Genomic DNA, 25,447 nt, shown 5'->3' with positions numbered 1-25,447 from the left:
TTTCCAAAAAGTGGCTTCAAAAGTAAAATTCAATCGAATAACGCCCCAAAGAATAGATTTTTATTGAATTTTCTCAAATCACACTTAAGCTGTTTACCAAAGAGGAAGATGACGAATCCAAAAAAATAACTTAAAAATGCAGCTGACTCAAAAATATGAAGAAGAAGGTGAGAAGACAGTGAGAAAAAAAGACCTCGCCTTGTTGATGCGTCTTATGGTGATGTGAAGTCAAGTGGATGGAAGATGGCTGTTCTTCCTGCAGAAGATTCACCAAAAGAAGCTTCACCAACATTAATGGCATAAAATACACAACATTTTGCATTTCCAAGTATTAACATTGGAAACGTCAACTGAAATGGCAATGTTTCTGTTGCAACTGAAAATCAACCAGATGAAGTGATACTGATGTAGAAAAATCTTCAGTTGATGCATTTCCACAATGTTTCCTGCCAATTCAGTTGAGCATGGAATTAAAAGTCGCTTCTTTGCTTTTCTAGTCTTCATAATCTGTTTGCTCCTGAATGGTGAATAAAAGGAAAAGCTCTCTTCAAAAGATTCATCGTTTTGAGACTGAAGCATTCCTCCAAAAATGGAATGCATCAGACTCTTCAAAAGAAAACAGATTTTCTCTCTTCTTCTTTCATCCTTTCTCTCTTTTATTTTATTTGTTGTTGTTTGCGTGTGTAATTCAGATAAATCTTGTTTCGATACGTTTTCACTTGTGTAGCTTCTTTTGCCTGAAAGGAACAGAACATCACTCTATCTGATGAGCGCCATGTCATCTTTTTTGATACAACTTAAAAAGTGAATTACGAATAAGATGAAGAAGAAGATGAAGACGAAAAGAATGAAGAAGAGAAAGATATGTGGCAGTAAATATTGTTGTGATGCAGCATCTGATGTGAGGTTGTGAAGGGTTCTTCAAAACACATTCAGATTAGCTGGGATGCAATAGAAAGTGTGACATCACAAGCAGACAAACAGAATGAAAAGAAGATGGATTTATTGATGAAATATTGATTGATGCTATGAAAGTGAAAATGAGTGAGTGAGTGAGTGAGTGAGTGAGTGAGTGAGTGAGTGAGTGAGTGAGTGAGTGTGAGTGAGTGAGTGTGAGTGTGAGTGTGTGTGTGTGTGTGTGTGTGTGTGTGTGTGCGTGTGTGTGTGTGTGTGTGTGTGTGTGTGTGTGTGTGTGTGTGTGTGTGTGTGTGTGTGTGTGTGTGTGTGTGTGTGTGTGTGTGTGTGTGTGTGTGTGTGTGTGTGTGTGTGTGATTGATGTCGAAACAAAAACAGAAGACGACAATAAGAAGATGAACTGAAATGAATGAAGAATGCACAATTTGTATTGAGAATGTGTCATTTCCAACCATAAATGTCGGTTATAAACAAAATTTATTCTCTCCTCTTCTTTTCTCATTTTCTTTCATTTGTTCGTTTTCTGTCATCTGCCTCTTCTAAATCTCTTTTTGAATTTCATTCCGTTCCGTTCCACTCCTCTTCCTCAACTTTTCTGAGAGCATGACGGAAGGAACGAAATCAAAAAAAGAGTTAGCTTTACAGATGCACAAAATAGGTTTCATCGTCTTTAATCAAATCATCATATCCAAGCATCTTCTTGGCAAAAATTAGCAGTAATCCGACAATATGATCTTCGTATCCTTCTTCTTCCAGTTGATCGAATATCTTTCTTTTCAACTCTTTTCTTTTCACTTCTTCAACTTCATCCATCTTCTTTCCTTTCAACCTTCGACAAATAAATTCTAAAAATATTAAATAATCCAAAATCTTGTGTTTCTGTGTTGTTGCTTGCAGAATTTCCGCTAAAAACACAATAACCACTTCACTCTCTAACAAATCGACGGTTCGCACAGATCTGCTTATTGTAGCTTCTTTCAGAAAAGAAATGCACCAGTCGCTAATTTTTCTGTGATTATCCTTTGCTGCTCGAAACACTTGAATAATGCTGCCGATAAGCCCAGTAATACTTTCATTATACAATTTGCCGTAGAATAAGTACTTTCTAATAACATCGAACCATCTCCCGATTATAAGCACTTCTTTCACTTCTTTTTCTTTTTCTTCTTCTTCTTTTCTCTTCCAATCAATACATTCTTTCAGCTCTTCCAATTCCCTTGCTGCATCTCTTGCGAAGCACAGTTCATCCGCAACAGCACCATCCAAATTTTTATCGTTGCCAAATCTTTCCATCAAAAAAACCCAAGCGGACTGATATGCAAGTTGCGTTAAATTACGATGTTCCTGATGATATTTGATAATTTCTTTGATTTCATTCAAATACAGTTCTTTTGGTACTTTCTAATTAAAAATAAGAAAGTTAAAAAATCTTTAATTACAAAATTTAAAGAAAAGTTCATACGTCAAATTTCCCAATGCAACTCAAAGCCAATAATGCCATTTCCACTTCTTTTCGTGTTTCCTCGTTTTTCTCTTTGTTTGATGCAACTTTCATAAGATGTTGCACACAAATTGAAAGTAATTTCATATCGAACCGGTTGCTAAGCAAAAGATAGCATTCACAAAGATCAATAAGAAGACTTTCATTCATTTCTTCTTTCTTTTTTTCTTCAATGATAATCGTCTTTTGAAATCTTTGTTTCAGCCAAGATTTATCAATGCAACAATCGTGCATATTTTTCAAAGTTCCGCAATATCCAATGGACTTCATCAGCATTAAGGCATTGGCCAAAGTCAATTTCTTGATATCAATTATTGTGTCAATCCTATTTAACAGTTCATTGGTAAAAACTGCTTCAAATTCTTTTTTATCCATTTTGTTGATCACTTCATTCATTTCTTCGATTTTCTGTTTCTGTGCATTCATATCGCATTGTTTCAGTTCAATATACAATTCTTTTATAAAAATAAAGAAAATGAACGGATCACAAAGAATTTTAATCAAAAAAACAATATAAACCGTTGAACTTTTTTGTGTTATCTGTCTCCAACATTTGTGAAAATGCATCGAAGCTAGAAAACTACAAAATATCGTCATTTGCATTGAATTCGTATATTTTTGGATAGAAAAAATAAACAAAAAATAAATGCACAAAGCAGTCATGAAAACATAAGCTCTCACACCATCGAACTGAGTATTGACATTTAGCAAGGTAATGCACAGAAAAAACGATGCTTTATCTTTTCAGGTTTGTTGTAATGGAATATTTGATCGAAAAGTATTATTTGCAGATGAAACTCAAAAAATTATTCTATTTCGAAAAATATTAATTCATATTCGTAAAAAATAATTCAATTTCGTAATTAATCATTCAAAATCGGAAATTAATAATTCGAATTCAGAATTAATAATTCAAATTCGTAATTTATTAATTCGATTTCGAAAGGGAATAATTCTATTTCGAAACGACAATTTTTTTGATTTGTGGATTGTTAACTTGCGTTTTGCTGTCAAAATACTCTTTATTTTTATCTCGTGAGCACACTTTGTTCTTAAATATTTAAAAAATAATGCATTTCCAAAAAAATTTTTTTTCATTCATTTTGATTGAAAATATCATAATTTGAAGTTAATTTGAAAAGAAAATGAATTCATTTTCATTTCTAAAAAATCGAAGTTTTTTCTAAGATTTCACCAAAGAAACAAAAAAATAAATCATTGGCAAAATATTTCTGTATTTCGAAATTCAATAAATGTGATTGAAAAATCACTATTATTTGTCAGATTATTCAAAATAATGAATTATTTGCAATTAACTTATCATCAGAGTGATGATTTTTGGAAAAAAAACTTTTTTCAATAAATTGATTTATTAATTATTTCAAATTTGAAAAACAGTTTTTTTTTTTTTTTTTTTTTTTTTTTTTTTTTTTTTTTTTTTTTTTTGAGTTTAATATATGACTGGTTAAAAATTAACTTTCCATTTTCCCAAATCCATCCAAAAAAAATTATAATTTTCAGTTAAAAATGAATTTCGAAAATGAATTTTTAGTTTTCGAAATCGAATTATTCTTTTTCGAAATCGAATTAAAAAATTACGAATTTGAATTATTAATTCTGAATTCGAATTCGGAATTAATAATTCAAATTCGTAATTTACACCATAAATTATTCAACATCGAAAAAGTTTAATTCAAAATCGAAAAAGAAGTTTATTAATTCAGAATTTCAAATAAAGTCAAAACCAAGAATATTTTTTTGAAACAAATGTTGATAGCAACAAATGTTCATTCATTGGAAATACTTTTCTTTCGTTTTAAACGACTGTTTTCTATGATAACGACTGATATCAATCGATTCTTTTTTCATTTTGAAGATTGAAAATGGTTTATATTATCCGTTTCCAATGCAATAAATGAAATTCTAATCATTTCGTTTTCAATAAATGAAATAAATTTCTGTCTTTTTGTGCACAAAACAAGATCATGAACTGTCTTATCACTTTTTTCTTTGCTCAAATTCCTAATAATCACCTGAATACATGTGAAGAGTTTTATTATAATTCAGTTTTATCCTTTTTCCACTATTTCACACAATCACACACCAAAAAAATATCTAAAAATATTTTTCTAATTGAAATTGACAAATTTCTCAGATCGTGCTTCGAAATAAAAGAAACTGACATAAGCATGAATTTTAAAAATTTTTTCAAATTTTTTCAGATGACAAAGAATTTTCGATGTTTTACTAAATATTTTCGATATCGAATTAAAGTTTTCTGATTTCGAATAATTTTTTTTTCGAAATAGAAATATTTTTGGTGTAATCTATTGGAAAAATGAGAGATTGGTGAGTGAAAATGCCATGCAAAATAAGAAATATTTTTTCTTGTGGAAACAACAGAAAATGATGAAAATTTTTCTATTTTGGATTTCTATCTGATTATTTTTCGGAAATTTGATGGCAAATGAAATGCAACAATTTCATCAATAACATAAAAGACTTTCTATATGAAATTTAAATTGTTCTGCATGCTGTGAAGATATTTCCATTTGGGGTCAATAATTTATCGGTGCCCAAAAAATTAATCGGGACCTAAAATTTCTGGCTCTCCAGAGCACTTTTAAAAAAAATAAATAATAGAAAATTTTTATTATATTATAAAAAGCTATTCCAGAAAATATTTTTTAATTTTTTAATTTTTGTTAAAAGATCTGGTGTTTTTTGTTTTATTTTTCTGATCAAAGACTTGCTCATATTTCAACGAGCCTTTTGTTTTGAGATTTTTAAGTGTTGTTATTGTTATTGAACATAACTTCTTCACAATTTTGGTTATTTTTCATTGTTAAACACTTTGATATTTTGTTATTCTTTTCATTTCTCGATATTTCGACAAATGGGGGGACATATGTAACTTCAAGCTTTTTCATTTAAAAATTATGTATATTTTTTTTTCAAATTTTGATTAAAAAATCCAAGCAAAGTTTCTTTCCATATTGAAATATTTGTGATGACACAAAACATTGTGTTGCAGTATCAATGATATCAGTTTATGGATATAAGAATCTTATTTATTTTGAAATCTGACAAAGTTAAGAAAAGTTATGAATGAAACAATTTTTTTGTTCTTTGTGCATAAAAAGCTTGAAAATTCATATTTTCCCCCAAACGGAATATTTTGAAGTGATTTTTGAGTTGCTTTGTTTTTTGATGTTCAAAAACAGTTGAAAAAAGGATTGAAATAATCAACACAAAAATTTTGAAATAAAACAATATGATTTGAAGCAAAGGAAGTGAAAAAACGCAAAAATAAGTGTTTCGGTATTATAATCACGATCATTAAAATATAAAGTTTTTCTTCCTTTTGCATTTCTTTATTTATTGCTAATTAATATATTTATCCTTTTTAATTAATGAAAAAACATATTTATTCAAAATCATTTTTCAATTTATCGAAATTTTGTGAAATGGAAAAAGTGATAAAAAAATGAAGTGTTAAACAAGGCAGTTGCGACAACTCATTTTTTAAATTATTGTGTCGGTCGAATAAGTCTTTCGTTATCGAATTGCAAAATTTATCAATTCTTATCCCAAAAAGTGTGCAATCATCGTTTTCATTGCAGACTTTCTCAATTTTATGAATTTCGAACAATTAATTGGTATTAATTTTTGATTCTAATAAAAGTGGAACAAAAAATAATCGAAAAAATTTATAATTCATCTGATCGAAATACATTCGTTGATGATCCGATTTGTTAGCTTTGTTTTGATGCCCTATATAAGAAAACGAGTTCACTTTCCATGAAAGAAAAGTTTCATTTAAAATTTTGCACTCTTATCTTTGTATATTTTCTTTTTTATTGTTAATTAATGAAACGATATTGTTTATACATATGCATTTACTTCATTATCTCTTGTTTCACAATTTTGATGTTATTGCTTGATATGCAATTTCAGCATATAAGACATAAATAAAAAGCAATCAATAAAGAGATTCAAAAATATTTGTTTTTTAAAAAACACATTGTTCAAAACAGGTTTGAAGCAATTTTTTTATTATCCAAGATAATTTTTATTTGATGATGATATTTAATTGTTCTTATTCTTTTTAAACAACACACAGAATCAGAAAATATATAAAAACGTCAATTTCAACAATAGAATTGGTTATAAAAACAGCAATCAATTGGAACCTTGCAATCGAACTTTTGACATTCAGAAGTTTAAATTGAAGATAACTTTTCAAATATTTGTTTTTTGGAACGTTTTTTTCTTTGTTTATTATTGATGCTTTTTATTACAAAGAAAAGAAACATTCATCAAAAGAAATGATTTAATAAGCGTTTTGTCCGATTGGTAGCTTTTTTTTTCTTCTTTTTCTTTCTTTCTTTCTTTCTTTCTTTTCTTTTCTTTTCTTTTCTTTTTCTTTCTTTTCCTTTTTCTTTCTTTTTTTTCTTTTTCTTTTTTCTTTTCTTTTCTTTCTTTTTTTTCTTTTTCTTTATTCTTTTCTTTTCTTTCTTTTTTTTAGCAAGAATCACAAACTTGAAAACAAATGTTGGAGTTGTGAAAGATGAAAATGGTAATAAACATTGATTGTATCTATTATTTTATTGTTTCAAACTCGTTTTTAAATCGGATGGAGGAATTCAGAAAAACAGGAAGAGATTGTGAATGACAACGTAAGAAAAGATTTGAAGGCGTTTGAGATTGTGAAGATGGAGATGTCTCAAGAGGAGCAGTGGAGGAGAGCAGAAAGAGAGGCTGAGGAGAAGAATGAAGAGAGGATAAAGAAGATGGTGTATAATACGAACATGCAACATTCTGAGTCATCCGAGTATCTTCTATCTGAGAGTGGCTCCACTGAATACGTCCTTGGAAGAGACTCAGACAAGATTCCAGAATGGATGCTGGAGAAAGATGAGGTAGAGGAAAAGATAAGAAAGAGATCTCCATCGCCATCAATTTCATCAACTTCAGCAACAGATTCAGATTCCACATTTGTTCGAGGAGAGAATCTGTTCCCAACCACTTCTTCAATGTCGAATCTTGTGGATGCAATGATCTATTCATCTCCACATAAGAAGTTGATTGTGGATCTGAGGGATTCTCTGTTCATGCTGCTGCATGGAAGAAATGAGAAGGAGGAGATGGAAATTGGTTCATTAAAGGAAAGAAAACAAACAGCTGCTCAGATCCTGTTCTGGGTTCCTAATCTTGCATTCCACTCCTTTGATGAATGTGATGTTCCACATTCTTCCCTCACCAATCTGAGTCCTCATATCGTGCTGTTCTCCGAGCACATGGTCATCTGCATCGCCCTCTATTCAGATTTCTCTTCAGATGATTCAGATTCCTCATCCATCTCCTCCGCCTCCACCATCATCACATCTTCCTCTGACTTCTCAACTGCCAACAGGAATGGTCGAGGTTCGCCTCCACCTTCATCAGCCTTTGAGGATGAGGATGACAACAGGAAGGAGTGTTTGAGGTGGAAGGCGCCTGAGCTGCAGATGAAGAAGAAGATGGGAGCAACAAAGGAGTCAGTTTCATTCTCGATTGGGATGATGCTGTGGGAGTGTCTGACGCTGGATGTTCCGTTTGGGGAGTACGAGGCAGATGTGGCCGGGCAGAAGATTGTGAATGGAGAGAGGTCAAACTTGGAAGCAATCCAGAAGAAAACACTCAAAGAATGTGGTGAATGTGTGTCTGTCAGGTGATCCCTCAGAAAGACCATCGCAGACGACTCTGAAGAGAAAGTTTATTCAACGTTTTCCAACAGGCGCTGCGACGATAACGATGTCAGATGCAATTTGTGAAAATGATGGAAGAAGAATGAAAGAGAAAGAAGTCAATTAAGAAAGATGAGTGTAAAACGATTCGAGAGGGATCTATTTTATATTTTAGACAGCAATGAGTTTTGAACGGAGGAGATGAAAAAATTGAGAAGAAGTTGAAACTTAAAAAAAGGAGGCAAAATAAATGAAAAACACATATTATCTTATTTGAATCTTGTTAAGTGTAAACGAGAACTTTTTAGTGATGATTTTGTGATATTTCAGTTTTGAAATGCAGTTTCAAATGTATTTATCTATCAATCAAAATTAAGATTGATTTATTCAGGATTGAAATGACATTTTAATTACAACCAACTTCTAATTTTTCAACGAATAATTGTTGCCATCGATGAAAATCAAATATAAAGTCACATTAAAAAGAGAATGAAGAAATAACTTGTTTTTTCGTTTTTTTCTTATTAACGATTTGAGGAAAATTGCAGCTTGTTTCCAAGAGTCAACAATCAATTATTTTTTGTCATTATTTCAATTGAAGTTCAGAATATTATCTTTTAGATAATTTAAGCATAAATAATTATCAGTGTTTGAAAACTGAAATATTATAATAAAACAAATTAATCAATTGTTTTCAATTTATGTAATAAAATGAAATAATGAAAACTTTCAAAGAAGAAGCAAAGAATTCAGCATTTCCAATGAAAGTTAGTGTCTTCTATCCCCTTCGATACGACGAAGCCTTGAAAATAGTCGACCGCAAGAAGTCTCGCTACAGGGGAAAGTTATAAAAGCGAAACAAATGTTTGAAAAAATTGAGTGAAAATGATCAAGTTTTCTAATTTCAGAGAATGAAACGAAACAATTATCAAGCGCAACAGACTGATGACAGTCAAAAATAAAAGAAGAATACAAAGCTTCCACATGTTCCCTAACTTCTTTGTTTTGGATAGAAAGAACATTTGACACATCTTGATGAAATCCACTTTTCATTCTTATAAACCAATCCATCTTTATTGTTTCGATAATGCTACTATTTGTAATTTGTTTCTGATCCATATTTTTCAGTTTTCCAAATTCAATAAATTCACTTGAGCCAATAAATCGAAGATCATCGTCATTTTCAGAATTGTCTGAGGATTCGTCATCATCATTGCTATCAGCAACTTCGCTTCTAACTTTGCTCCTCATTTCATTGATTTCTTTTTCACTTTCTTTTCTTGTGAAATATACATAGGTCTCTTTCTGCAAAGATAAAGGCGAATCAAAAGTGTCAGGAAATTCGTCTTCTTCAGAATCTCTTTCAGCTTGTGATAATCCAAAAATATCCATATCTTCCTCATCAATTCCTTCTTGAACCATTTAAAAAAATTCATTTATTTTTAACGGAGACTTTTCTGTTATTATTTTGTGTAATTGAATAACGTGCGTGTCATCTGGATTCTCGATATCCATCTTTTGAACAGTGATTGCTATATAAGAAGATGAATTGATTTCCTTTTGAGACGATGAAGTTTGCTTTTTATTTTCGCAAGGTTCAGGATTCAACGAACGAAGAGTGGAATTAAATGCGTCGGTTGTGAAGGGGTTCAATTCACACGTCATTGAAGATGGAACATCAAACATAATTTTTCGAAAAGATAAATCATTTCCAATGAACAAATCTTTTACAGTTTTTAGCTTTGAAGTTTCATTTGAAAATTCATTTTGCTTGTCTATTCTTATCATCTTGCAGATTTTTCTATGAACAGTTTCCATTTCATTTTCAAAAGAAATCAAGTTCAAACAAGAAGGAGAAGAAGTTGATTGTTTTAATGGAATGGAAGGAAAGGAAGGCAGTTCAAAAGGTTGAACAGATGATACCTCATTGCGATGTGAAAGTTGATATGAAGTTGTGCAAGTGGAAGGAGAAGTTAGATGGGAATTTCGCTGTTTCCAGATTTGTTTGATTATTTGATGAGTGGAAGGAGAGGAAGGAGAGGAAGAGGTAGAAAAAGAGGAAGAAGATGATGAAGAAGAAATTGCACTGGAGTTAAATGACGAAAATGACGGTGAAATTGACTGCAATAAGTATTTGCTACCCTGGGATTTTGATGAATCTGCTCTGTTCGTAATATTCATATCAGTATGTTGTAATGCATTATTTGAATCAACGTGTTTGGAAATCGAACAAGCAGTTTCCACTGAAAAAGCCTGTTTATATCCTTCTTTTAACCTTCACAATTCTGAGCAGAATGTTTCGGAAAATGATCCTGCTTGATAAGGATTTGTTCCTGTTGGTGTCAAAAAGAAGGCAAAGAAATAATATTCCCTCGATTTCCTGCCAAGAAAAAATTTAATGAAAAAATTATTATTTGACATATACCAGATCACCAGTTTTCATCGGAAAATTCTGCCATCTCCTGCATCCAAATGAACCGTGCTATTGCCTTTAATATCTCAGGGAAAATATCACCTAACTTGGTTTCTTCCTTTTCAAAGAACAACTGAAGTTCTTTGAGAGGAAATAAAAGAAGTTCATTTTTGATCACATCATTAAAAAAAAATAATTCCTTCAATTCAGTAAAAAACAATCATTATAATTACGTTTTTTAATGAAACAACGAATGTCATTAAGACAAAGCCATCTTGTTTCCACAAATGTTGGGCACTTCGGAATAGAAGGAATTCTTCGAGAAAGGACTTTCACTTGTTTGTAATGAGAAATTATTGAATCTCTCAATTTTTGAAAGAATTCATTTTTTCTGTAAAAATGACTTACCACTAAATTAAGCAGATGATTGCAACAATACACAAATATTGGAGAAGTTCCTGTGCATATCGATAAAGACGTTTCAGAAATATTTTCTTCACTCAAACTTTCAATTGCTTTCCGTTGAGGAAGCAAACCATCCGTGCATAAGCATCGCACTTCTCCATGAAGATCTCTGATTTCCGTTAAAATCTGTGCGATGAGCTTCAAATAGTCTGATGAAGTGTTGAAAGCTTCATTTATCCTCCAAAAAATGGTTTTGCAAATTCCTTCAATGGGACAACTGTTAAAACTGTGTTCTTTTTGCTTGCAATAATTACTCCATCAATCATAACTCCAACCATAGAATTATGGATTATTTTTTTCCTTTCAGCGATTATTTTGTTCACTTCATCATGAATAATTGAAGAGAGTTTTCTGTGATTCAACCGTGGAAAAATGGACTCTGTTGACAAAGAAGGACTTTGTTGTGAGATCTGTATTAATGTTGAAATGAAAGTATTTTATTCCGATGAAAAAGTAGACAAGAAAGCTATATTTCAATGATTGATTAGCTTCAAAAAAAGATTAATTAAAGAATCATATTGAAAATGATAAGGTACGATTTTCTTTGTTGCAAAATTTGTTTGATGGCTTGAAGAACATGGTGGTTTTAAATATTGAACGATACAAGAATTATACAATAGAGAACATTGATGATTGCATATCCTTTCGCTTCCTTTCCTTCCACATTTCCCGCAATCAACTCCTCACTTGCTGTCAGGACATAAATAGTATATGTGACCATCCTTCTTTTAACGATCCATCATTTTTCACAGGCGTGAAAACTATCCAAACTGATTTTTTTTTTTGAATTTCAAAGTGAACTTTTTCTTTGTCTTCTCCAGTGTTATTAAAATGCCTGTAAACTTGATTATAATCAAAACAAATGAAATAATGCAATTTTTGATCAAAACTCGAAAAAATCAAACATTTTCCGAAATTAGTGGTTTTCGAATATTCCAACTTGACAAATGAACAATCACTTCTTTTCAACTCTTCTATTTTTTTTCTCAATGCATCGCTCTTCGAAAAAAAAAAGAAATCAAAACAATTTATTTTTGTTAAAAATAAAACTATATTTTCAAACAAGTTCTTTTGTCTTAACGCAATTTTGTTATTCAAGAGGAAAAACTTATGAAATCATAGTTATTTGAAACTTCCATGATATCAGCTTTCTGAAATAAAAGTTGATCTATTCGACAGATTGATCAGATTGACAGACTGATCTATATGACAGGCTGATCAATTCGACCGACTGATCTTTGTCGAAAAAAATAAACAATGTTATTTATGAATTGTAAACATATTATTAATAATTTGAAAATACATGTAAATTATATCTATCTTATTTTTGTTTGAATTGAAAATTAAAAAAAAATTCGAAAAAATGCAATAAACATTTGAATAAATTTTTTTTGTCGTTCGACTTGTCGAACGCTTTCAAAAAATGTCGGTCTGTAGCAAAGGCCAATGCTTAACAATGAAAAATAACCAAAATTGTGAAGAAGTTATGTTCAATAACAATAACAACACTTAAAAATCTCAAAACAAAAGGCTCGTTGAAATATGAGCAAGTCTTTGATCAGAAAAATAAAACAAAAAACACCAGATCTTTTAACAAAAATTAAAAAATTAAAAAATATTTTCTGGAATAGCTTTTTATAATATAATAAAAATTTTCTATTATTTATTTTTTTTAAAAGTGCTCTGGAGAGCCAGAAATTTTAGGTCCCGATTAATTTTTTGGGCACCGATAAATTTCTGACCCTATAACTTGATTCATCGCAAGCAACACCAAGAATAGCTTCTGAGTCATTGAACGGTCTTCATTTTGAACGATGCACCTTCATCATCATCATCTTCATCATCCTCCTCTTCTTCTTATCTATCTTCTCCATCCTCATCGTCTTCTCCTCTCTCTCTTTCTTTTTCTCTTTCTTTTTTTCTCTTTCTCTGCTTTCTTCTCATGTTTTTTCTCGTCCTCAATAGTTCCTGAAGCACATTCCAGTAATCATTGGAGTTGTTTGCAATTTATGTTACAAGTTTTTGACGTACAATTGACTTTGTACTGTTGATGAATCATTTTCGAAATTACAGCTCTTCTCAAAAAGTGACTAATAGGTTGAGCAGTGCAGCAATCATCTCTTCAGTTTGCACCTTTGTCTTCTTCTTCCGCGTCGTTATTCCGGAGGAGGAAAAGCTAAGAAAAGAAGAAGGCAATGGACGGTTAGCCATCATCATCTTTTCTGCCAACTCCTTCAATACACACTTTAGATGTCTTGGCGATGGTTGCATCATACACATCGGAAGCAGAAATGGAAGACATCGAAAGGCAGCTGGGGTGTATGAGCGGAACATGCTGCTATCGCTGCAACTGCAGCTGTAGCTGCGGATGCTGCAGACGCTGCGGGGATATGTTGTGGTGTGGCTGGTGGTGCTGTATGGGGGCGTTGTATGTACCTATGATGTTGATCTTTAGGAGATGCTTTCAGTTCCGCTGGTATCGCAGCTTCCGTCGCTTGCAGCGTTGGTGGACACGAAGTCGGGGAGCAAGCGGATCTTTGCAGCGGCAGATGTGAATATGCTCTCTTCGATTTACGATCAATCTGACCCTTCACTGCAGATATGGTGATCGCTGCCGCCTGTGCGCGTGGTGGCAAAGCTTGACGAAAAAGTGATTGGGCGAGGGGTTGTACTATGAAGGATGGCAGAGATTGTGGAGAAGGAGCTGGAGGCAGCAAGGTTGAAGATGGAGTATATTGTTCAACCGCATTTGTTGATTTTGATTGTGTTTTTGAACGAATAATCTAAGATGAAGATGAAATCAATGAAGATGAAGAAGTTAAAGAAGTTAAAGAAGAAGGAAAAGCGGTTAAAGATGTTTTTTCCTTTTGAATTGTCATGATTTTCTTTTTGTTGAAAAATCAAAATTCTTACTACATTCAATGACAAACACAAGGCATCAGACTTTTCAAATTCAAATTTGCAATGGAATCTGCAATTCAGCAACAATGCCCTCTTTATTGAAATTATTTTCTCATTCTTCCTCGTATTATTCAAAATCTCATATTTCTGTCTTTCAATCGTTGCTTTTACAAATTTCGGGACATTTTTGACTCACAATCTTTATCCAATGCAAGATCAAATAAAATCAATGTGAAAATAAGAAAGAAAAGGACCGTTTCGCTGTTTGTTTCTTCCATTTCAGCCTATCTTCATTTTCTTTTTCTGAATCTGTTCGCAAATGATTCAGCCACATTTTCATCCATAATCCGAATGGTTTTTGACTGAAAGTGTAAATCCAAACATGACTTTGCATGAGCAAGCTCACGAGTAATATTTTTTTTCTTTTTTGAAAAGCCTTTTGGCAACGCTTCAGGCCATTCAAAGACAAATACGAACCATTTCCTGCAATTCTAGTTTTGCTGTTGTCTAGTTTGTCTGCCTCTCTGAGAAAACAATAAAATAATACGCACAATCATCATCCGTGGCTCGATAGATAAATTAACCTGGCGATTTCAATTCAAATGGAATAAATAGAAAATGCAATTTTTTTCTTTTGCTTGGTGCTCCTTTCACCAATCTGAATCTCTGCCTTTTCGAACCCAAGTGAGTCCTCTTCTTTTGACTTCTTCTGAAAAATCAGCAGCAATAATACCACAATGCTGTTGATATTGGTAGAATATTTCCGAAGTAATCCAGAAAACCCTTTCAGCAATGAAATTTTTCTGCTTCATGTGCAAAGAGCTCGAGTTATATAGCATGTTAACTTTTCTTGAAGATTTGACTGCAATCGTGCTCATCCAACAAGTCAAATGCAAATTGAAAGCAGAAGAGACCCCAACAAATCCATAACTGACAACTTCTGAAAAGCAAAATCCGAACAAAAATGATCCGTCAAAGCATCTGCACTTTGGCCAGCAAAGAGAAATGTTGAATGAAATTGAAGAAATCCATAAATCTTCTGCTGTGAAATGAAGAGCTGTTTCTTTGGGCAAACTTGATATTGAATAGGATAGAAGGCTTAGTGCTCTCCGTGGGCAGTCAGTTGAAGTGAATTCATCACTGAAGAGGAAGTGTGGAGAAACGGTAAGCAGAAAAATTGAAGAAGATCCAGCACCAACAGTCAGCGAGCGAATGCACAGAAAAGAAAAAGCTGTCAGAGAACAAAACTCAACAGAAAGGCTGTTGTTGCGAATTGTCTTTTGCAGATAACCAGAATGTTGGCTCGCAAAAAAAAAAAAAAAAAAAAAAAAAAGGTTGAATCACAAAAAATGAGAATAGTTAGAAACGTGAGAGTTTGTGCAATGTTGACTTCAAGGGGATAAAACGGCGGTATGCAGAAAAGCGAGAACAAGTCGCTCACAAAAGATATGCAACAAACAAAAAAGATTTTGGATGAACATTCGCGTTTTTCCATCTTATATCTCATTCGCATGCACCCAATGGATAATGGCGCACTTTCTAATCCAAAAAAAAAAAAAAAAAAAAAAAAAAAAAAGAAAAAGAAAAAATGTTGCTGTTAAATCTATCAGGAGTACAACTATCTCAAAAACCAAAGACAATGAAAAATAGAAATCAAAAAATAAAATAAAAACGCAAATATTTATATCTCTAAATGCAAAAAAGATAGGGCAAACATTATGAGCAGTGAAGGCAGAGATGAATCGGAAAAATATTCTCTGCTTTAGAAGGCGTTTGGTCGAAATTATCGAATGTTTCAAAGCTCACAAATGTTGCTAGGATTCTTCGCTCTCATATTAGACGCATCACAAAAAATATAAATTCTAATAATATGACAGATTGGAAAAGACCAGTTCACGAAATGCGTACAGGACTCAAAATACAGATTTGATTGCTTGTTTCTTTCTTGAAATCATGACGCAAGTTGAAATAACAGTGCAATAAAAAGAACTGACTCTTCCATTATTATCTAGAAATGCATGGGGGCATATGTCATTCCAAATCAGCAGTTCCAGGATCGAAATCTATCACAGAAAGAAAAAACTGCTTTTGCGTTGCCTCCCTATTTTGAGAACAAAAAAATTACAAATTGACCATGTAGATCATCGTGATTAATTGCGGTAAAGTTATATAAAGAGTTGAATTATGCAATAATGAATCGATAAATGAGATTTTCCAATTATTGGAAAACTAGAATTTTTAATGGAAAAATATTGATTGTTTTTCAAATTTTCTTTATTATCTGTTATTAAATTATTTTAAAATTAAACAATTCAAAAAATTTTTAAAAAATAAAAGAAAAAGAAAGAAAGAAAGAAAGAAAAAGCGAAAAGATGAAAATGAAAAATAAAAATCGACTTTTTCCACAACGAAACAAAAGCCATATTTTTCATTCAGCACAAATCCTGAAAGCAATTATTCCCTTATTCCTTTTCGCATCCTTCCTCAGACACCATTTCTGCCTGTGCCTCAGAATCAAACAAAGACTCCGAGGAGGACAATGAAGTGGATGACGATGAAGAGGTTGATGAAGAGGCAGATGCAGATCGTGCTGCATGTTCAGCCTCAATGCTTGTCCCTTCTCTTTCTCCTGAACATCCTCCCCAATGTCTGCAGCGCATGAGTGGGCAACCCATCTCTCTTCCTCTCCCTCGTCCTCTTCTTCCCCATCCCATTTCTGTGTTGCAATGGAGATGATGATGGTGGAAATGTTGATGCTCTGGCTCAGCACTGCATTTGTGCATCCAATGCCCTCTGCAGCGTGCCTCTGGCTCTCCACACTTCCCCTTCATCATCCAGCGCCTATTCTCTCCTCTGCAGCAGCCCCGGTGGAAGTGGTGGCCGTGGTGCATCCCGCACTTTTCAGCGTCTTCTCCTCCCGCTTCTGCCTTTCTTGCTGCTCTGCATCTGCACGGCTCGCATTTCCCCAGCTCTGAGCAGCCTCTGAGATTCCTCATTTTCATCATTTCTCTCATCCTCTGCCACATCATTGCTCTCCGCATCCTTTCCATTCTTCCTCCGCAGCAGTGTCTTCTTTGCCTCTCAATGCATCTTTCTCCTCTTTTGCAGCTTTTGTCACTTTCGCTCTCTGACTCTCCAAAACCCATTCGCTCCATCTTTGCTTCGTTGTATCGCTTCATCATCCATCTCTTTTCCCAAATTGCTCTTCGTCTTTCGCATCGCTTCCGCTTCCACTCATCGCACGCGCACTCTGTCTGCTTGTCTTTCTGCTCTTCTGCTTCTTTCTGCTCCTTTTGAGCTGCAGCAACTTTCACAAACAGTTTCAAAGGCTTCTTATCGCATCTCCAGGTCAGCCCCACTGCCAGCTCTTCTGTGCTCCCAACGCTAACAAAGTCTTGCTCCTCATCAATGAATCCAACTGATAATTTCTCTGCCTCGCCAATCCCGTACAGCCCTCGAACTTTGTTTTCAAATGTCTCAAATGTCACCTGCTCCAGCGCAAAGCACCGGATCTCCATGGTCCTAACGAATACTGTCTTAATCACGTGTGTCATTTCTGCTTTTGCAAATTCTTGTTTCTTCGACAAATGCTCAAAATATTATGAAAACCATATCTTCCTCAAAACATCTTCAAAACGGCTCTTTCCCCGCATAGCTCGGATCATTTTTGGAATCCACTAAAATACATAGTTTTGCGCTTGATCTCGGTTAAAGACATTCCATCGCCAAAAAATCATACCAAAATACTTTTCTTTCCTCGCTGAATCTTTCACGTCAAGTCCAATTCGATATATTCCCAATATTCAGTAAGATACTTCGTTTTACTGTGCAGATCATTCAAAAGAGCCTTGCTCAGGGCGTTTGTTGAACGAAATTCGCATTTACAAATATTTTCTCTCGATAACTTTATTAAGGGCACATTCATCAGAGCAAAAATTTTCAAATTCTCGTAAAACATTCCTTCAGTTTCTCTTCACATAGAAAAATAAATTTTTCTTTGTAAAAGTTCTGGTTAATTACAGAAACAAAAAAAAAAAAAAAAAAAAAAAAAAAAAAAAATAGAAACGAACACTATATTTTCAGACTAAAATCATTGCTTTTTAAAATGAATTATAATTTGATGAATTCAAATTAGTTAGCATTTTTTTAAAAATCTGTAATATAAAGATTGCAGAATTTATCGATCAGTTTCCCTTTTAATTATTCTTAATCATAATTCCTTCTGTTTTATTTTTCTTAAAAATTATTTTTAACTAAATTTTTATTGAGATGGGATGCTGCGTTTCTGCGCGTATGATTTTTAAATGTTAATAAGTTATTAACACGCATTACGTACATTTTTAAGTTTCTTCTGTCGACGTGTATCATAAACTCCACTTCCATGCATCTTTACCGGAGAGCATTTCTATATTTCAAAATTCTGTTATTTTATCAACAGAATCCACAGTTACAGTTGCTATTGAACCATTTATTTCGTCTGGAATTTGGAAATGTGAATTTCGCTCATTTAATGCAGGAAAAGACTCATGCATGAAACTATTTGCTTTTCTGATTCATAACTATTCTCCATGTTTTGCAATATCAATTTATTAGGCGTTGGCATCATTTCGACTTCTTGTCAACTTTCTCCAGATTTTTATCCTGGATTGAATGAACGTTTGATTTCACAACAATTTTGTTATTTTTATTAGTAAAGTTAAATTGTTGCTATAATTATTCTTTGTAACTATAGATTCCTGCAGTTATCTTCCAGCTGATGGAATGATTTGTCACGATAGCATGCTTTCTGGAGGTAATAGACGTTGGAATGATGGCGATGTCATAGGAATTGAAGTTAACATGGAAAGTAACCCACGAACTGCATCATTTTTTGTGAATCACAAACTTCAACCGATTGTTATCAAAAACATACCAAATTCTATTCGGTTCTTCGTATGATAGCTTTTTTTTTACAACCACTATAAAAATTATTTCATTATACAACTGACTGCACATGCATGTTTGGGTATTATTATTTATTTTGGTAGGTTTATCTTGTGCAAAAAGGAAGCAGCTTTGAAGTTGTTTCATTGAAAGAATATCGAAGCGGGCAAAAAGCGAAAGATATAGATAACGATAGGATGGTTGATTGGATGAGCAAAAGGTATAATTTTTACTGAAAACGAAGCAAATTAAAAAAATTCAATTGTGAAATTATTATTATTATTATTATTATTATTATTATTATTTATCAAAGTCTTCGCGAATCCATGTCTATGCGAAGGCCAAAAATCAAGTATGTGACAAGAGAAGAGCTTAAAGCAAGAAGAGCAGCGATGGAGAAAGCGAAAGCGAAAGAGAAAACAAAAGCAAAAGCAGAGAAAATTGGGAAACTGAAAAATGAAGAGAAAAAAGGGGATGCGAAGGAAGAAGTGGATGAGATTGAAAAAGAAGCAGCAGAAATTGTGAAGGAAGAGGCAAAAAAGGCAAAGACAACGACAGCAACAATGGAAGAAAAGGAGAAGAAGGAGAAGAAGAAGGAGAAGAAAGAAGAAGAAAAGGAGGAGAAAGAGGAGAAAGAGGAGAAAGAGGAGAAAGAGGGGAAAGAAGAGAAGGAGAAAGGCAAATCAGCGAAAAAGCAGAAGTCAGGGAAATTAAGTGCAGAAATCAAGGCCATCATGAAGAAGGCGAAAGGAAAGTCTTCAGAACAACCGGGTGATGAAGAAGAAAAGCCATTGCTTTTGGCTGAGGAAGGGAAAGAAGAAGAAGAAGAAGAAGAAAATGATGATGATAATGAAGAGGGGGAGGAGAAAGAAGGAGAGAAAGAGAAAGAAGAAGAGAAAGAAGAAGGAAAGGAAAAAATTCAACCAGATGAAGCCAAACATCCACAAGAGAATGAGCCGAAAGTTGAAGTGGAGCAGATAAAAGACACAAAAATTGAGGAAGAGAAAAAACCAGAAACGTCGAAAGAGCTATTTGAGAAGACGAAAGCAGAAAACGAAAGCAAACTGAAGGAGAAGGAAGAGAAGGAAAAGAAAGAAGAAGAAAAGGAGGAGAAAGAAAAGAAGGTTGAAACTGAAACTGAAGCTGAAGCTGATACAGAGGTAGAAGCAGAAGCTGAGAAGAAGAAGGAAGAAGAAAAGAAAGAAGAAGAAAGAGGAGGAGGAGAAGAAGAGAAGGCAAAGAAAGAAGCTGAGAAAAAACAAGAAGCAGATAAGGTGCAGAAAGGAGAAGAAGGGAAAAATAAAAAGGAAAAGGAGAAAAAAACAGGACCTTCGCCTTCTCAACCCAAAGGAAAAGCCAAACAAGCTGCCCCAAAACAACAAGGAAAGAAAAAGAAGTAAATTAATTTTTATAAACCAATTAATACTGTGTTTTATTGCTGTTTTAGGATTTTTATTTGTTTCATTGTCACAACATCTTTATCTGATAATCAGAAAATATTGAGATTGGATCTCGCTAATCTTGTACAACGATTTATTTCTAAAAATTTCTTATTGTAATAAATGGGTGAAGTACCTCGAATTTTGGGTGGGTTAAAGTTTTTGGGATGAGTTATCAACAACGAGGGGAAGTTCAAAATTATTATGAGCAACAGCAACTACAATTTAGAAATGCGCACACCACTCAGCATAAACAAAAATCAGAAACACAAGGAATACTTCAAACCCCTCAACATAGAGAGTTTTTTGGTTTTTCATCAAGAGATCAAGGAACAAGGGTATTGACTCAACAAACCTCCTTTACGGAAAGGAGCGCTCATCGAGAAAGCTTTTTTGGAGCTCATTCGGCGCCATCTTTCATGCAAAAGTCGCAAACAAGCATAATCACTCCTTCGTTTCAGCAAAGGGCGATATCTGCTTCTCAACAAACGTCATATCCCAAGAATTTTTATAAAGAACATCCAGAAATTGCTTCCATAGATTCTGAATCCGTAAAAGCATTTTACGCGCAGAATCAGGTTAAAGTAATTGGATCAGATGTTCCAAAGCCAATATTTGAATTTCGACATATTCAATGGCCTTCTGATTTAATGACTTCATTTGGGAAAGCAGGATTTACAAAGCCAACATTAATTCAACAGATATCTTGGCCAGTTGCTTTATCTGGAAGAGATATGATTGGTATTGCAGAAACTGGATCAGGAAAAACATTGGCTTATGCTTTACCGGCAATTATTCACATGTCAGCTCAACCACGAGTTCAGCCGGGTGAAGGGCCAATTGTTCTTGTTCTTGCACCGACTCGAGAACTTGCTGTCCAAATTCATGTTGAGTTTCGAAAGTATATTAAACGTCGCTATAATATTGTTTGCGTTTACGGAGGAGCATCACGAATGGCGCAAATCTCGCATTTAGCAGAAGGCGTCGAAATATGCATCGCTACACCTGGAAGATTGATTGATCTCATTAACAGTGGATCGACGAACTTGAATCGTGTTACATATCTTGTTATTGATGAAGCTGACAGGATGCTTGAAATGGGTTTTGAGCAGCAGTTGAGAGAAATCGTGGGGCAGATTCGAAGAGACCGCCAGACGCTGATGTGGTCGGCTACGTGGCCAACGCCCATTCAAAATTTGGCGTACACTTTTCTGAACAAGAGCAATGCAGTGAGGCTGACGATTGGGCGGAGCGATCTTACGAGCAATGTGCGAGTCCAGCAAATCTTCTATTTCTGCTCATCGGCCTTCGAGCCCAACCCGCCCACAACACTCAAAGAAATGAGCGATTACGAATACGAAGAAGATCACAACGAGAAGTTATCTATGCTTCTTTCTTTGTTTAAATCAGGTGGCCAGTTCGAAACAAGTGGCAAAGTGCTTATTTTCACCAGCACAAAAAAGGAATGTGAGGAAGTGACATCGAAGCTGTATGACAACAACCTCTATGAAGTGACAAGCATCCACGGGGACAGAGGGCAGCGTGAGAGAGACACAGCGATGAGGGCGTTCCGCGAAGGACGGTTTGTTGACGGCGGAGTGTGTAGAGTGCTGGTGGCGACAGACGTGGCGTCGCGTGGGCTGGATGTGAGGGATGTGTCAGCTGTTGTCAATTTTGACCTGCCGACAAACATAGAAGACTATGTGCATCGGATTGGGAGAACGGCAAGAGCAGGGAAGAGTGGGATTTCTATTTCGTTTGTGTGTGGGATTGATCAGAGGCTGACGATACAGCTGGTGAGGCATCTGCAGCAGTGCCAGCAGCCAGTTCCACCGGAGATGATGAGGATATTGTCGATTAGTGGGTCGAAAGGGTCAGGAAAGGGGAGGATGTTTGGGAGAGGAGGAGGAGGAGGTGGTGGTGGTGGTGGAGGAGGAGGAGGAGGAGGGATGAGAGGAAGAGGAGGATTTATGTCCTTTCAGAGAGGAGGAGACAGAGACAGAGGAAGTTATTCGCGTGGCAGTTTTGGTGGAGAAGACGAAAGAGGAGGAAGGAGGAGCATGTTTGGAGGAAGTCGAGGAAGCATGGGAGGAATGGGAGGCATGGGAAGTGGAGGATATAGTTCAAATAGATCATTTGCAGATGGCAGAGGAAGAGATCGGCCATTCACAGCACCGTATCCAGCACAAAGATTTGATGAATATCGGTCTACACAATCATCACAATCACCACAATCACCATCACCATCACAACAATCACCATTTTCTTCATCTCCTTCTTATTCATCATCATCATCTTCTTCTTCTTCTTCCGCCTTTTCTGGCTTTTCTTCACCAACACCACCACATTCACATTCATATTCACAGTCGTCGTCATCATCATCATCATCGTCATCGTCATCACATCTTCCGCTTGAAGCACCTTCGCGTTCGGTGAATGAACAATCTGACAGATTTGCACGTGGCATAATAACTCCAACAACACGTCCATTTGCTCAGTCATTCAGTTCATCATCATCATCTTCTTCTTCTTCCTCTTCTTCCCTTTCTTCACCATCATCTTCTTCATTTTCTCCTTCTTATTCCTCCTCCTCCTCCTCTTCATCATCATCGTCTTCATCATACACCAACCAATCATATCCTCCATCCAATCGGCAGTTTTCTTATCCCTCTCAACAAGACACAGCATCTCGCCGTGTGAGCAATGAAAGTCTTCTTCCTCTGCCAGACAGTCAAAGAAGCCAGATAACACCACAACACTCGTCACAGCCATCAAAACAGCAATCAGATGCAAACCCACAAAAATTCCAGCTTCATCTTTCTTCTTCTTCTCCATCTTCTTCTTCTTCCTCCTCCTCCTCTTCATCTTCTGATGTTCCATCGTCTTCTCAAATGCCCATCTTTCAGAAGTTTCCTCCATCTGGCTATAATCCTCCCATGATGCCACAGTTCTCATCATCTTACCAGCCTTATCAGTCAAATCCCTCCAATCCCTCCAATCAATCAACACAATCTAGTCAATCTAGTCAATTTAATCAGTCTAATCAATCTTATCAATCATATCCCTCTTATCCCCCCAATCAGCAGTATCAACAATACCAACAATACCAACAGTATCAGCAATATCAGCAATATCCTCCATATGCCTCATATCCGCCGCAACAAGGGCAAACAAGCAGCCCCTCTGAAAAAGAAATGAAAAGAGGAGATGTTTCAAATCCGTCTCAGACACAAATGCCATCGGCAAGTCTGGCAGACAGGCCACACTCCTTCAGAACATTCACTCCTTCGATGTTTTCTGGTTCTCAAGCAGCATCATCAACATCAACAGCAGCAGTGGATAGAGTGGAGAGAGTAGATAGAGCAGAGTATCAGTTTGCTTCGTCGTCAATGCCATTAGCTTCTGATCCTTCTTCTTCCTCTTCCTCCTCTTCCTCTTCTTCTCCTTCTCCTTCTCCTTCATCTCAGCAGCAGATGTATGACAGAAATGCTCGCTTGCCTGTTCCTCCTTCGCGCCCTGTGCAAACACAGTCTTCGTATTTGCAGGGGTCTTCTTATGGAAGCGCTTCTTATCCCATTCGATATTGAATAGCTGACATCTCTTGATATATCTTTCTTTTTCTTTTCTTTTCTTTCTTCTTTCTTTCTTTTTAATCTTTTGGATAAATCAATGAAGTTGAGATTTATTGCTGTTTATGTCATTGTCATTATCATTATTGCTGTTTTTAGTCGTGTTATTATTGTAATTATCATTATTGCTGTTATTGCTTATATTGTGTGTGTGAATGTGTGTGCGTGTGATTGATTGATTGAATAATTGCGTATGGATAAATGGATATGTGGCTGAGTGAATAATGTGAATGAGAAAGTTATATTTATTTTATTTTATTTTATTTTTTGGCTTTTAGGAAGGTTGATTGATTAATTGATGAGTTTTTCACAATGTTTTTTGTTTGACTGCTTATTGCAGAGTCTGAATATAAAAGAAGAAGAAAGAAGAAAGAAGAAAGGAAAAGAAGAAAGAGAAAAGGAAAGTTAAATTTCGAAAGAGAAGGGAAGAAAGAGAAAAACTCGTTTTGTAAGAAATAAACTCGTTTTTTTTTTTTTTTTTTTTTTTTTTATTTGTATTTCTTTTTGTATTCTTTTGATATCTTGATAGTTGCATTATTCCATATTCCATATTCCATATTCCATATTCCATTTTCTTTATAGCTTTTTGTCTTTTAAACTTTATTTATTTTATTTATTTTATTTTTTTAATGATTCTTTTATTTTAACCAATTTGTTTTGTGTTCATGAAAGTTTTGAGCTAAATACAAAGTTGTTCTGTTTTGTCTATTTCATTACAGTTTATTAAATGCGTATCCGAATCTATCTGGCCTGTGTTTGTAGTTTCAGCTATTTTTCTTTTTTCTTTTTCTTTTTTTAAATCTTTTTTATCTTTTTTTATCTTTTTTCTTTGAATTTTTCTTTTTTTCTTTACTTTTTCCTTTTCTTATTTTTTTTCAGTTTTTATCTGTCTTTCTTTAATTCTATGTGTGTTTATATTCTATATGATAATTGTCTTGTTCTCGAATTCTCAAATAGAAAAGTTGAAAATAAAGTTCATTTTTTTTTTAATTTTTTGCTTGCAGTTTTGAAATTTTCTTAATCTTATCATTATCTTTTCGTATTTCGTATTTTTTATTCACATTGAAAAAGAACATTTCCCCTTTTTCTTTTCTTTCCCCCCCTTTTTTTAAATCTCCAATTATTTTCTTTTCTTTTTCTTTTTCTTTTTCTGTTCTTTGAAAAATAAAAATAAAAGTATTCTAACATTCTTTTGGCTTTTGAGTGCAAAAATTGCTTTTTATTTCTTAGTGTCAGGATAAAAATAATTGTAAGTTATTATTTTTATTTTTATTTTTATTTTTATTTTTATTTTTATTTTTATTTTTATTTTTTCAATTTTTTTTATCAATTTTTTTGTTGTTATTTAGTTCGTTATCTTTTTTACAATATTGCTATTGAAGTTAATCGTATATAATTTTTTTTTTTCCTTTTATTATTCCATATGGCGCATTGCTCTCTACATTTATCTCCAGATGTTCCACTTTGCTTTTTCTAAGGCAAATGTTCTGTTGTTAATCTTATGAAGGAATGAGTTTTGTTACCCCGATCTG

General features: G+C 34.1%; 6 protein-coding genes across 6 annotated transcripts; 4 read left to right on the top strand and 2 right to left on the bottom strand.

The window, feature by feature from the left end:
- Window positions 1–1,554: 1,554 nt before the first annotated feature.
- Window positions 1,555–2,503, bottom strand: MONOS_12131 (uncharacterized protein; the record flags this gene model as incomplete). The annotated part of the gene is made up of 2 exons (XM_067864727.1): window positions 1,555–2,316; window positions 2,378–2,503. The coding sequence occupies 2 exons, from the start codon at window positions 2,501–2,503 to the stop codon at window positions 1,555–1,557; spliced, it is 888 nt and encodes a 295-aa protein (XP_067733420.1).
- Window positions 2,504–7,131: 4,628 nt separating this feature from the next.
- On the top strand, window positions 7,132–8,133 carry MONOS_7202 (uncharacterized protein; the record flags this gene model as incomplete). Its single annotated transcript, XM_067877514.1, has 1 exon — window positions 7,132–8,133. One exon carries the CDS (start codon window positions 7,132–7,134, stop codon window positions 8,131–8,133), a length of 1,002 nt encoding a protein of 333 aa, XP_067733419.1.
- A 5,151-nt stretch (window positions 8,134–13,284) lies between these two features.
- Window positions 13,285–13,578, top strand: MONOS_7201 (uncharacterized protein; the record flags this gene model as incomplete). Its single annotated transcript, XM_067877513.1, has 2 exons — window positions 13,285–13,421; window positions 13,479–13,578. 2 exons carry the CDS (start codon window positions 13,285–13,287, stop codon window positions 13,576–13,578), a joined length of 237 nt encoding a protein of 78 aa, XP_067733418.1.
- Window positions 13,579–16,192: 2,614 nt separating this feature from the next.
- MONOS_7200 (uncharacterized protein) lies at window positions 16,193–17,835 on the bottom strand. Its single transcript, XM_067877512.1, has 2 exons — window positions 17,664–17,835; window positions 16,193–17,621 (listed from the first exon to the last, which is right to left on the bottom strand). The coding sequence occupies exon 2, from the start codon at window positions 17,476–17,478 to the stop codon at window positions 16,387–16,389; it is 1,092 nt and encodes a 363-aa protein (XP_067733417.1). The 5' UTR covers window positions 17,479–17,621; window positions 17,664–17,835; the 3' UTR covers window positions 16,193–16,386.
- A 287-nt stretch (window positions 17,836–18,122) lies between these two features.
- MONOS_7199 (uncharacterized protein) lies at window positions 18,123–20,366 on the top strand. Its single transcript, XM_067877509.1, has 6 exons — window positions 18,123–18,215; window positions 18,270–18,452; window positions 18,518–18,580; window positions 18,657–18,856; window positions 18,952–19,067; window positions 19,161–20,366. Exons 1-6 carry the CDS (start codon window positions 18,194–18,196, stop codon window positions 20,245–20,247), a joined length of 1,671 nt encoding a protein of 556 aa, XP_067733416.1. The 5' UTR covers window positions 18,123–18,193; the 3' UTR covers window positions 20,248–20,366.
- Window positions 20,367–20,453: 87 nt separating this feature from the next.
- On the top strand, window positions 20,454–23,873 carry MONOS_7198 (ATP-dependent RNA helicase DDX5/DBP2; the record flags this gene model as incomplete). Its single annotated transcript, XM_067877508.1, has 1 exon — window positions 20,454–23,873. One exon carries the CDS (start codon window positions 20,454–20,456, stop codon window positions 23,871–23,873), a length of 3,420 nt encoding a protein of 1,139 aa, XP_067733415.1.
- Between the last annotated feature and the right edge of the window lie 1,574 nt (window positions 23,874–25,447).

This window comes from Monocercomonoides exilis, assembly GCF_001643675.1.
Source record: "Monocercomonoides exilis strain PA203 chromosome Unknown scaffold7-2047599, whole genome shotgun sequence".
Taxonomy (NCBI): Eukaryota; Preaxostyla; order Oxymonadida; family Polymastigidae; genus Monocercomonoides; species Monocercomonoides exilis.
The sequence above is the reverse complement of the archived record's forward strand: the minus strand, read 5'-3'. Positions and strand labels throughout refer to the sequence as shown.